The 13,525-nt window shown below is 35.5% G+C and overlaps 1 protein-coding gene across 1 annotated transcript; it reads left to right on the forward strand.

Moving 5' to 3' along the window:
• Positions 1-1,257: 1,257 nt before the first annotated feature.
• On the forward strand, positions 1,258-12,813 carry si:ch211-145o7.3 (forkhead box protein N2). Its single transcript, XM_051649962.1, has 5 exons — positions 1,258-1,470; positions 6,573-7,177; positions 9,563-9,684; positions 10,452-10,507; positions 11,757-12,813. The coding sequence occupies exons 2-5, from the start codon at positions 6,611-6,613 to the stop codon at positions 12,044-12,046; spliced, it is 1,035 nt and encodes a 344-aa protein (XP_051505922.1). The 5' UTR covers positions 1,258-1,470; positions 6,573-6,610; the 3' UTR covers positions 12,047-12,813.
• Positions 12,814-13,525: the final 712 nt, after the last annotated feature.

Raw genomic sequence — 13,525 nt, forward strand, 5'->3', positions numbered from 1 at the left:
GTGCACCATATACGTTTTCTTCTGTTTAGTTGCTTTGCAATTTAGATCTCCAAAACCCCTAGTTGATTTTGTATAATATACATGATATCCCAAGCCCTTTTGACATGTAATCACATACAGCATATGAATTATAGATATCTATAATTCAATTTTCACTAGTTAAAATGCTACTTCAATATCAGCCATGGAACTGCTACTCTTAAAATGCTAATTTGTGATATCAGTAATGATGTTTGCACTAGTAGAAACATAAACTTGTTAATTTTTATATCTGTAACTGGATTTTTAACTAGTAGAATTTCACAGTGAGTTATTGTTATCTCCTGTTCAAAATACAATTACAGATATCTGTAATTTCTTACTAGTTGAAATTCAAATTTCGTGTATGAGCCATGTACATCTCACTAGTAAAAAAATATAATTTTTTGATATCAATAATTACCTTGTTACTAGTGCAAAAGTCTATTCCTGATATCAATAATTGAATTGGTAAAAATGCTTTTTTTTTTTTTTAATCTGTGAGCGCATGGCAACATGTTAGATATGGTATCTGTACATGGATAGATATCAATCCAGATATCGATACATTGAAGACTAATTAAAGATATATATATGTATATATATGGCTTTCTTACTAGTTACAGTAACACTACAGAAATCTGAAGGGAATATTCCGGGTTCAATACAAGTTAAGCTCAGTCAACGGCTTTTGTGGCATAATGTTGATTACAAAAATTATTTCGACATGTCCGTACTTTTCTTTAAAAAAAGCAGAAATGGAAGTTACAGTGAGGCACTTACAATGGAAGTAAATGAGGCCAATTTTTAGAGGGTTTAAAGGCAGAAATGTGAAGCTTATAATATTATAAAAGCACTTACATTATTCTGCTGAAACTCATGTATTATTTGAGCTGTAGTGTTGTTTAAATTGTTGTTTTTACAGTCAGGATTTGTTGACATTGTCATCATGGCAACAAAGTTGTAAAATTGAATATAACTTCACAAAGAAAAGGATAGTAAGCAATTTTATAGCACGCATTTTAACACCTATTTTTTTATATGTTGTGGCTATACTTAAGAAATTGTATTTTAACTTTTACCGATTTGGCCTCCATTCACTTCCATTGTAAGTGCCTCACTGTAACCCAGATATTTGTTTTTTTTAAAGGAAAGGAGGAACGAGTCAAAATTATTTTTTGTGGCAATTAACATCATGCCACAAATGCTGTCGATTGAGCTTAACTTGTATTGAACCCGAAATATTCCTTTAAGGGGGGTAGCAGGAGGCGAGCCGGCTGCAAAGCGTCTTTCTGGTTTCCAAGGAAACGTGGGAACAGACAGAACGCAGACAGGGATAGAGCGGTGATAGCAGTTCCTTTTACATATATATTAGCAGTGGACCCAAAACTTTTAATTTATAAGACCACAGAGTGGAGGTTAATTGCTGTAAATCCATACCTGCCTGTTTAGGTAAGTTTCTCGTGCTTCTTTTGTCTGCACATAAAAGGTTCACGCGAGAATGAATGCGTGGGTAATTATTCTAAATGTAACTTAATATTCTTGCTCCATTTTCTCAGGTGTATAGACCATGAGGCTCTGCTTTCTGTGTATGTTAGGTTCTAAAAAACCTCGATATATTTTTGCTTGCTCTTTTATATTTTCATTTATACAGCCTACACATATTTTTGCATTAATTTCCAGCAAGTTTCTCTCATACCCCTGTTTGTTTTGCACCAGTTGAATTGGTCTGTTATGCTTTGGTTGGCCAGCTCAATCATTTACTAAGTTGTGCACTCACTATTCAAAATTTAGTCGTCAAGCTAAAGTTTTCAGCCCCCCCTGCTTATTTTATTACCTTTAAGCTTTTATGATTTTTTTGTAAGGCTGCTTTGAATCAATGTATGTTGTGGAAAGTGCAATACAAATACATTAAAATTGACATTTTAGATGACAACTATCTGGGTCATTATCAAAATATGGTGACAAACACGTCCCTTGACTTTTCAGCATAGGTGTATTATGGACCGGGCCAATGGGGCCAGTGCCCAGGGTCTGGCAGCCCATCAGCTTTGAAAACAAATGTTTATATACACTTGAATATGTGGCCCCCACAGTTGTCAGCTTATACAAGGCCCCCTTTATAGGGCCATGTGACTAAGAGGGCCCCCAGTGCACTTATAGGACCCTTTTGCCTTCCTGTTTCTAATTTTTTTTATTTTATTTTTTTTATTTAATATTCTGACTATTATTTCATGTAGGCTTTATAGGATTAAGCTTTGTGCTTTGTATGAAAAGTGCTGTTGAACAAAAACATTTATTGTACTATTCATTGCTTTAACTGCATTTCTCCCCAATATTACAAAAAATAACTGGGCTAAGGTGGTTGGGGGGGGAAAGATATTGATATTTTATTTTGTGTGGTACAAAAGTACTGACCTAGAAACGTAAAGTTTTTCGAGACAATCTTTAATGTTGGTTTGACAAAACCTTGTCTGAAAATCTACTCTAAGGGATTACATTGTGGCTTACATGATGCCTTCACAGCACTTTTCGATGGGAGAATAATAATGGTAGCCAAACTGTAGGGTCATTGCAAACAGAATTTACAATAAAATAACCAAATTACCACTATTTTTGATACCCACACCTTTCAGCCCTCCATGGAGGTCTTTAAAGTAAATAGGGAGTATAGGGATGATCACTTCTGAATGGAACGCACCCCATCATTCAGATGAGTTAGAAAAGGTATAGCAGCACAAGCCAGAACTGCCTGAACTCTTTGCCAAGTTTCACCAAACCCATATGTACATGCTGTAGGAGTCTATTTGTTAAATTCTTTATATTTAAAGTGTTTGATGAAGTTAAAATATGTTATAATGTATTATTTCCCATTTAAATATATGCATGTTTACATATTTATTACACATTTTGTTACATTCTTGTTTTTTGTATGTATAATTTGTAGTATTTACAAGTATTTACATTGAGTTTACATAATGTATAACCAGGGTTGGGGAGTAACAGAATACATGTAACAGGATTACGTATTTAAAATACAAAATAAAAGTAACTGTATTCCACTACAGTTACAATTTAAATCATTTGTAATTAGAATACAGTTACATTCAAAAGGTATTTTGATTACTGAAGAGATTACTTTTATTGTCATTTGTTTCATTTAATATTTAGTCCTTTCAGATGGAAAACTTTTATACATATAAATGATGTGATCCAAAGTGCATTTGAACAGCGGTGAAACACTTTCTTATGATGTGTTACATTCATACGAGCAGACAGAGAAGTAAGTTTGAAGTAAGTTTGGAGAAGAAGAAATAGAAATAATTTCTTGTGTAAATTGTAAAATGCTATTTCTAGCCATTTTACATGCACATGTTACCAGGCACGATCATATTTTTTTTTATTAACAAAATTCACGTTGGATCATAATTTCTTTTTTTCTAGTAAGACCTTTGATATTAGGGCAAAAATCGTATTCTTGATAAGAATTTTATTTGTTTTCCTGTAAAAATATCTAAAAATCCTTAAAACAAGATCAATCTGATTTATCTTGTTTTAGAAACAACACTGCATAAGATATTTAGGTTTTTCAGAGAATGTATTTTTAACATGTGTATTTTGTCTTATTGTACTGGCAGAGTTTTTATAGTCAAAACAAGTGAAAAAAATCTACCAGTGCTGAAGAAGTAATCCAAAGTATTTAGAATACGTCACTGACCTTGAGTAATCTAACTAAATACATTACAAATTACATTTTACAGCATGTATTCTGTAATCTGTAGTGGAATACATTTCAAAAGTAACCCTCCCAGCCCTGTGTATAACAAACATTAAAATGGTATTGTCTCTTTAAGAACAGCAAACCTGTTTCGGTTGAGCAGTTTCTTTACCACGACCGTGTTTGAGTTAATCATACTGTAAATAACAGAACGGGTATTAAAAGAGACTTAAATCAATGAAAATTTACTGCGTGGATCTCAACTTTGAAAGATAATTGGACCGAGGGGGCCCTTGCTAGTCATAATCTGCTCCTGCTTTTCGGACATAAAAAGATTTAAAATATTCAAGAAACCGCATTTAAAAGGCATCTCTCTATAACCTAACTTTCATATGGTACACCACTTTTGTGACATTTATAGTTATTTATCTGTTTATTTTGTACTCATTTTGTTTTCAAAGGCCAACCATTAGTGCAAGGCCTAACAAGTGTGAGATAAAAGCAAGTAATTCATAATTTAAATACTTTAAAAAGATTGTGTGTCCCTTGATTTCATGTCATTAGTGTTATAATTGTTAAAAACTTGTATTTTGAAAAAAACTAAAAGTTGTGGAAAAGATCTTCCAAGGTGAAAGCTTAGAGGAAGAAGAGACTACTCAAATGTGCAATGTGAAAAAGTTATAAATTTACATTTTAGCTGTAATTCTTTCAGATGGTTTCTTTAAATATGCCACTGGTGTTGCATTGTTTAGGCCAAATGTCCATGTGAAAGATTTGTATTCAAAAAAAAAAATTTATGATATAATTTATTGATTTTAATCTGATCAGTGGTGTATGTTTTGTGATGCTACTGACACCATCTTAGAAAATTCATCTTTTAAGAGAATTTGTCATTTGTGTTACAACTCAAAATTAAATGATAAAATAAAGAACAATAGTCAAGTTGTCCTTTATAAATAAAAATAATGTCAAGATGTCAAAAGATGTTTACCCTCAGCTTTTATGAGAGGAAACCAAACGGAACGGAATTGAAAATATCAATATTTATGTAAGTCAGAAAGTCAGCATTTTTTGAGAATGACCCAGTTACCTCTATGCACTTTTTTCTTTACCAAAAAACAAAGGCATAGGCTATTTGCACTGTGTAAATAGCAACAAAATGCATCTCCTTTGATCTGTGTGCAAATAGTGTTAGATGCTTTTTGCATTCCTAATTAAATACTAACATACAGTATCACTTCAGTGTGTTTATTGTGTTTATTTAGAGTCCCAAAAATTTACCACGGTTTGCCTACAGGAACCATAGTATCACCATGGTATTTTGTGATAAAATCAAAGTAACCACAAAAATAAACATGGCTACTACATTATCACCATATTACTGTAGTAACACCATGGTTAATTGAATTAAAACTATGGCATCTGCCAAAAAACATGGTTACTACAATATTACTATAGTAAAACCATGGTTAATTTGACCCAGATCAAACCATTCTCTCAACTCCCCGATCTTCACATGACCAAATCACTGCGAGGAAACCAACCTTTATATTCATTTTTATTTATTATTATAAGGGGGAATCGAACGTGTGTCGTCCGCATGAAAAAAGCACATCTGCACTGTGTTTACACGCTACGCCAGTGCAGCGACACATGCATGAGGAGTGCAGTTTGTCTTCAATTTCTGTTTCCACCAGAATATTTGAGTGCAAATAGCCGCACACCTAGTGCAAATAGTCACTATGAAAAGCAAATGATTTCAAGGCACATATATAAAGTTTTACTGATACAGTGGCAAGAAAAAGTATGTGAACCCTTTGGAATTACCTGCATTTATGTATAAATTTGTCTTAAAATATGGTTTGATCATCTAAGTTACACCAATGAACAAACACAATCTGTTTTAACTAATAACACAAATTATTGGATTGTTCTTGTACATATAGAATACATCATTCAAACATTCACGGTGTAAGCTGGAAAAAGTATGTGAACCCCTAGGCTAATGACATCAACAAGAGTTGGTAAACCTGGCATCCAATTAATGAAACGAGATTGGAGGACTTATAAAAAACATTAAATCATTTTGAATTTGCTATTCACAAGAAACATCTGCTTATGTGGAACATGCCTGGCAAAAAAGAGATTTCAGAAGACCTACTATCAAAGACTGTTGCTTTGCATAAAGCTGAAATGGTTACAAAGTTATCTCGAAGAGCTTAGATATTCATCTGTCCACAGTTAGACAAATTGTCTATAAACGGAGACGATTTAGTACTGTGGCTACGAAGTGGCCATCCAGCCAAGATGACTCAAGAGGCCTGGTTGAGATTATTGATGACAAAGGAGGATCGACCAGTTATTAAATCCAAGGGTTCACTTACTTTTTCCAAAGCAATGTTAATGTTTAATGGGATGTGTTTAATAAAGACATGAAAGACTATAATTGTTTGCATGTTGTTAACTTAAGCACATTGTGTTTGTCTATATAAAGATGAGATCACATTTGATGATCATTTAATGCAGAAAACCATCTAATTCCAAAGGGTTCACATATTTTTCTTGCCACTGTAAGTGCTTTTGTGTCTGTCATCATTTACTGGAACATAAAATATGTTATTCAGAGTGTTAGCTTCCATTGACTTTCATTGTATGGAAAAAAAGATACAAAGTGGTGACAGAGACTAACATTCTGCCCAACATTTCCTTTTGTCTTTCACAGAAGAAAGAAATTCATACATATTTGGAACAACATGAGGATGAGTAATTGATTACTCAAATGATTCATTTTTGAATGAACTACTCATTTAAGTCAGCTTCTTGTGTATTTCAACAGGTGAATGTGTGGGCCTGTATCCTGCAGCTGGGAGACAGATGGAGAAAGACACACAAGCACTGTCAACTTATTCTCCTCTACATTCCCCTAGAAATAATTCAGAAACTCTGTCCCTATCCGCCTCTCTTCCACAGCCCGCTGCTGTTCTGCCTGCGTCACTCCCTCTCTCCCCAACCACCCCAACCCCTTCCACCCCAGCCTCCTATCTCCACTTCTCATCAACCCCTCAGTTTTCTGGGGGGTCACACTGCCTCAGTCCCTCCACAGAATTTGACCAGGATGACCTGACCAGCCTGAGCTGGCTGCATCAAAGAGGGAACCTTTTGCCCCTGCCCAGAATCACCACACTACCCCAAACATTAGAACCTATTCCTGCCCAACCACTGCCTTCCTACCCTGCTAAACCCCCATACTCTTTTAGCAGTCTCATCTTCATGGCAATTGAAGACTCCCCAGAAAAGAGACTTCCTGTAAAAGGTATTTATGAGTGGATTGTAAACAGCTTCCCCTACTACAGAGAGGCTTTGGGCGGCTGGAGGAACTCTGTTCGACACAATCTGTCCTTGAGCAAGAGCTTCCAACGAATACATTGTGACAAGAGTCAAGTGCGTCAGACATCTGAACTTCCAATCACTTGTGTTTAAGGGATAGTTCAAAAATTCTGAAAATTCTGTCATCATTTATTCACCCTCATGTTGTTCCAAACCTGGATGATTTTTGTGCTTTTTTGTAACTTTTTTGTGCACATATGCTGCATTACATCTCCTTTTGTGTTCCATGAAACAAAGGAAGTCATAAATGCATTTGGAACAACATGAGGATGAGTAAATGATGACAGAATTTTTATTTTTTTGTCGAACTACAGTTGAAGTCAGAAGTTTACATACACCATAGCCAAATACATTTAAACTCAGTTTTTCACAATTCCTGACATTTAATCGTAGAAGACATTCCCTGTCTTAGGTCAGTTAGAATCACTACTTTATTTTAAGAATGTGAAATGTCCTACCACCCCTGGAGTTGCGAGTTCGAATCCAGTAGGTGCTGAGTGACTCCAGCCAGGTCTCCTAAGCAACCAAATTGGTTGCTAGGGAGGGTAGAGTCACATGGGGTAACCTCCTCGTGGTCGCAATTAGTGGTTCTCTCTCTCAATGGGGCATGTGGTAAGTTGTGCGTGGATCGCGGAGAGTAGCATGAGCCTCCACATGCGCCGTCTCCGCGGTGTCATGCACAATGAGCCACGTGATAAGATGTGCGGATTGACTGTCTCAGAAGCGGAGCCAACTGGGACTTGTCATCTGCCACCCGGATTGAGGTGAGTAACCGCGCCACCACGAGGACCTACTAAGTAGTGGGAAATGGGTATTCGAAATTGGGAGAAAAGGGGATAAAAAAAAAAAAAAGAATGTGAAATGTAAGAATAATAGTAGAGAGAATGATTTATTTCAGCTTTTATTTCTTTCATCACATTCCCAGTGGGTCAGAAGCTTACATACACTTTGTTAGTATTTGGTAGCATTGCCTTTAAATTGTTTAACTTTGTTAGTTTTGGGTAGCCTTCCACAAGCTGCTCACAAAAAGTTACTGGAATTTTTTCCCATTCCTCCAGACAGAACTGGTGTAACTCAGTCAGGTTTGTAGGATTCCTTGCTCACACATGCCTTTTCAGTTCTGCCCACAAATTTTCTATCAGATTAAGGTCAAAGCTTTGTGATGGCCACTCCTATACCTTGACTTTGTTGTCCCTAAGCCATTTTGCCACAACTCTGGAGGTATGCTTGGGGTCATTGTCCATTTGGAAGACCCATTTGCGACCAAGCTTTAACTTAATGGCTGATGTCGAGATATTGCTTCAATGTATCCACATCATTTTCCATCCTCTTGATGCCATCTATTTTGTGAAGTGCACCAGTCCCTCCTGCAGCAAAGCACCCTAACAACATGATGCTGCCACCCCCATGCTTCACAGTTGGGATGGTGTTCTTCGGCTTGCAAGCTTCACCTTTTTTCATCCAAACATAACGATGGTCATTATGGCCAAAAAGTTCCATTATCGTTTCATCAGACCAGAGGACATTTCTCCAAAAAGTAAGATCTTTGTCCCCATGTGCACTTGCAAACTGCAGTCTGGCTTTTTATGGCAGTTTTGGAGCATTGGCTTCTTCCTTGCTGAGCAGCCTTTCAGGTTATGTCAATATAGGACTCGTTTTACTGTGGATATAGATTCTTGTCTATGTTTCCTCCAGAATCTTCACAAGGTCCTTTGCTGTTGTTCTGGGATTGATTTGCACTTTTTGCACCAAACTACGTTCATCTCTAGGAGACAGAATGCATCTCCTTCCTGAGCGGTATGATGGCTGCATGGTCCCATGGTGTTTATACTTGCGTACTATTGTTTGTACAGATGAACCTGGTACCTTCAGGCATTTGGAAATTGCTCCCAAGGATGAACCAGACTTGTGGAGGTCCACAATTTCTTTTCTGAGGTCTTGGCTGATTTCTTTTGATTTTCCCTTGATGTCAAGCAAAGAGGCACTGAGTTTGAAGGTAGGCCTTAAAATACATCCACAGGTACACCTCCTATCAGAAGCTAATTGGCTAATTGTCTAAAGGCTTGACATCCTTTTCTGGAATTTTCCAAGCTGCTTAAAGGCACAGTTAGCTTAGTATATGTAAACTTCTGACCCACTGGAATTGTAATATAGTCAATTAAAAGTGAAACAATCTGTCTGTAAACAATTGTTGGAAAAATTACTCGTGTCATGCTCAAAGTAGATGTCCTAAACGACTTGCCAAAACTATAGTTTGCTAATATTAAATCTGTGGAGTGGTTAAAAAATGAGTTTTAAGGACTTCAGTCTAAGTGTATGTAAACGTCTGACTTCAACTGTATATTTCTAATGTGTACTTATATTTGTTTGAATTTTCTGATCTCTAGTCTATATTGTCTAATTTAATTAGATATGCCTAAATTTTGTTTTATGTTATAGTCTGTTGGAAAGGGCTCATTATGGCGTGTCTGTCCAGAGTATCGGCCAGCTCTTCTGGAGGTTCTTCGAAAAACACATTATTGTCATCGTACAAGCAGCAACTTGTTGAACAATCCTGTTTTGTGAGTTAGCTTAAAAGACCATCTGTTTGTTCCTTGAAGGAATATTTCGATATGATTCAATACAAGTTCATCTGAATCGACAGCATTTGTGGCATAATGTTGATTACCACAAAAAATTATTTCGAATTCTCCCTCCTTTTCTTTAAAACAAAAGCAAAAATTGAGCATACAGCACTTACAATGGAAGTGAATGGGGCCAATTTTTGGAGGGTTTAAAGGCGGAAATTTGAAGCTTATAATTTTATAAAAGCACTTACATTAATTCTTCTGTTAAAAATTGTTTATTATTAGCTGTAAAGATGTTTAAATTGTCGTTTTTACAGTTGATTTAAGGTTTAAGGTGTTGTGTTGTTATGGTTGAAGTTGTAAATTGGATATAATTTTACACAGAAAAGATTAGTAAATGATTTTATCACAATAAAATCATGCTAACATGCATATTGTGTATGTCTTATGGCTATACTTTTGAAACAGTGAATATTTTCACATTTACAGATTCATTTCCATTGTAATTGCCTCACTGAAAACCAGATTTTTGCTTTTTGTTTTTTAAAGAAAAGGATGGACAAGTCAAAAAAAAAATGTTTGTGGTAATAAACATTATGCCACAAATGCTGTCGATTGAGCTTAACTTGTATTGAACCAGGAATATTCCTTTAATATTGAATTATTTGATTTAATAAGTATAATGTCAGAGGAAGAAATTACTCTTTCATAGTGATATATGATATTGTCACACAAGCATATCTGACCTGCATTCTGAACAGGTTAGAAGCAGCTGATAATGGACAAAATGTCATTTATGAGACCATGGAAATATCAGGTCAGTCACACCGTTTTTACATTAACTCTAATAAAAGCTATTAACTATTTTTAATCTTTGAAATGATTCAAAAGTAAAATAATTGAGAGAACTCAAGTGACTCAAGAGACAATATATGATTTGGCATCATATGAACTTCTCTCACATGCAATTTTCTTCCTGAACCGTTTGCTAGCCTTCTTTCACTTTTTCCAGAGCCAATATGTTTGTGAACTGTTGTCTTGGTAACAACCGGACATTACCCTAGCAACCTATAGCCACAATGACATGATGGCTGGCTTCTTTATGTCAGGCTGTTTTACTACAGGGTCACTAAAAATGTCTCACATAACGTACGCTTTGCTCTCATCTAGCGCACAGATCTTTCACAGCATAGCACTACTTAAAGGATTAGTTCAACCAAAAATGAAAATTCCATCATTTTTTACTTACCCCTGTGTTGTTATAACCTACATGAGTTTCTTTCTTTTGCTTAACACAAAGGGAGAATTTGTGAAAAAGAAATTGTGCTTAGTGATGTCATACAATGGCAGTTTATGGTGACCACATCTACAAGTTTCAAAAGAACACAAAAGTATAATTCAGAAGTCTAATAAATTATTCCATGAGACTTGTGATTGTTATGAAAGCATACGATAAGGTTTGGTGAGAAACAAACGGAAATCTAATGTATTATTTCGTGAAAATGTTCACTGACCGTTGATCTCCTGTGCGCATTCGTGATAGTGCACGAGAGTAACAGTTCACACAGTGCACTCGCGACATTGGGGCGTTCAAGCGAAAACTCATTTTGTTTTGTCATTTGTTTATCTAAAAACAGGTCCTCCACAGCAATAGCAACAACAGAACACAATACAGCTGCACACAAAACAGAGAATAGAACTTATTAAACATGTCTGTAGAGTATGTAGTTGAAGAATTTATGCATTTCTCCATAAACTGCCATTGTATGACATCTCTGAGCACAATTATTTTTTTCACAATTTCTCCCATTGTGTTAAGAAAAACAAAGAAACTCATGTAGGGTTATAATAACACAGGGGTGAGTAAACATGATTGAAATTGAAATTTGAAATGTAATTTATTTTTGTTATTTTTTTATATTATAAATACTATTAAGTAATTGAACAATTGTTTTTCTGTGAATTAAAGAAAATGTTATGCAACTAAATTTTCTTTTAAATTCTGGACTGGGTCACATGAAATTCAGACTTTTCTTGTAGTTCACTGTGGTTCCATTTTTCTTCAGATCTAGATTCTTTGTCTTCAAACCCACCATGCTCTTTGACACCTGACCACGAGGAGCTGGTCGCCATGGAGTCTGTTGAACTTACAGATGTTGCAGGAGAGTCAGAGAAAGATCCATTAGCAGACAGTGGTTACATTGAGTTACATTATTATCAGTATCAGCAGTGTCAGTACTTGGTTCTTCCAGGAGACACTGAATTGGATCTGGAGACGGCTGAGATACTGCAGCTTGATGCAGAGGCTCAAGAGGCCGCAGGGTCACTACTTGACCTTGCAGGAGGCAACCACTGATAGATGGTACCTGTGTGCTATGCACAAGCAAGGAGGGTTAAAGGGGAGATGGGGCCACTGTCAAAACTCTTGAAACCCCTTTGCTTGATGTTCTATTGTCACTTTATAACTGCCTAAACCTTTACTTACTGTCATAAAAGGTGCAACATAAGCAATTCAAAATAATGTAATGATTTGAAAAGACATTTGTAGGGACTGACAGCACTGTGGGTTTATCCTTGCATTTAGTGTATTGTAGGTAAATTTGTTTTAATAGCATTTGCATAATGACAAATATAATTATGAGAAAGAACAAAAATATTTATTGTTTGTTATAGTTGACTTGTAATATTTAATGCACTTCCATGCCATTGATCATTAAGTCCCTCCCATCAAGATTGTTCTTTTAAAGATTCTTTGTATTCTAGTTTCAAATTAGAGGGAAAAAGTTCTGCTGAACTTTTGAAAGAAAAGTTTTTTTACTCTACAATATGGTTCAAAATTATGAACGTATTTAAGTATTATTGAGACAAACTGCCAGCTGTTATTCGGTATTCACGGAAAGATTAATCTAGAAATCCTTATTTCTTCCTGACTATTGTCATGCTACAGCATTCTGTAGTAATTAGTTTTCTATGTAGTATTGTGCATTTTATATTTTGCTTTATTCATGTGTTGTTGTTGTTGTTTTTATTTTTAGTCTGTTTAACAGATTGACACTAAATCATACTCTGACCCCCTATTCTCTTCATATGTAACTCATTAGCAATAAAAGTACTAAAATTTTATGATGAAATCTTTGCCTGATTTAACGTTAAATGATAAAATGAAATTTAATTAACAAGACATCAGTAATGTTGCTTTCAGAAGTGAGTGCTTTCAAAGGCATAAAAATAAATCTAGGAGTGAACCAGTGACATCCCACATGACCGCAATCATGATAATCACAGTCACAATAATCACATAATCTTCAGAATCAGAATGAGCTTTATTGCCAGATATGCTTACACATACAAGGAATTTGTCTTGGTGACAGAAGCTTCCAGTACACAACAATACAAAACAGCAACAAGACATAGACAATAATAAAAAATAATTAAATATTGGATACAAATATATAAATACAAACTGAATAGTAAATAAAGTATATATAGAATACACAATAAGACAGTATATATACATATACATACATACACATACATACATACACTATATTTCCAAAAGTATTCGCTCACCCATCCAAATAATTGAATTCAGGTGTTCCAATCACTTCCATGGCCACAGGTGTATAAAATGAAGCACCTAGGCATGCAGACTGCTTCTACAAACATTTGTGAAAGAATGGGCCGCTCTCAGGAGCTCAGTGAATTCCAGCGTGGTACTGTGATAGGATGCCACCTGTGCAACAAGTCCAGTCGTGAAATTTCCTCGCTACTAAATATTCCACAGTCAACTGTCAGTGGTATTATAACAAAGTGGAAGCGATTGGGAATGACAGCA

Source organism: Myxocyprinus asiaticus, chromosome 22 (assembly GCF_019703515.2).
Source record: "Myxocyprinus asiaticus isolate MX2 ecotype Aquarium Trade chromosome 22, UBuf_Myxa_2, whole genome shotgun sequence".
Classification (NCBI taxonomy): Eukaryota; Metazoa; Chordata; class Actinopteri; order Cypriniformes; family Catostomidae; genus Myxocyprinus; species Myxocyprinus asiaticus.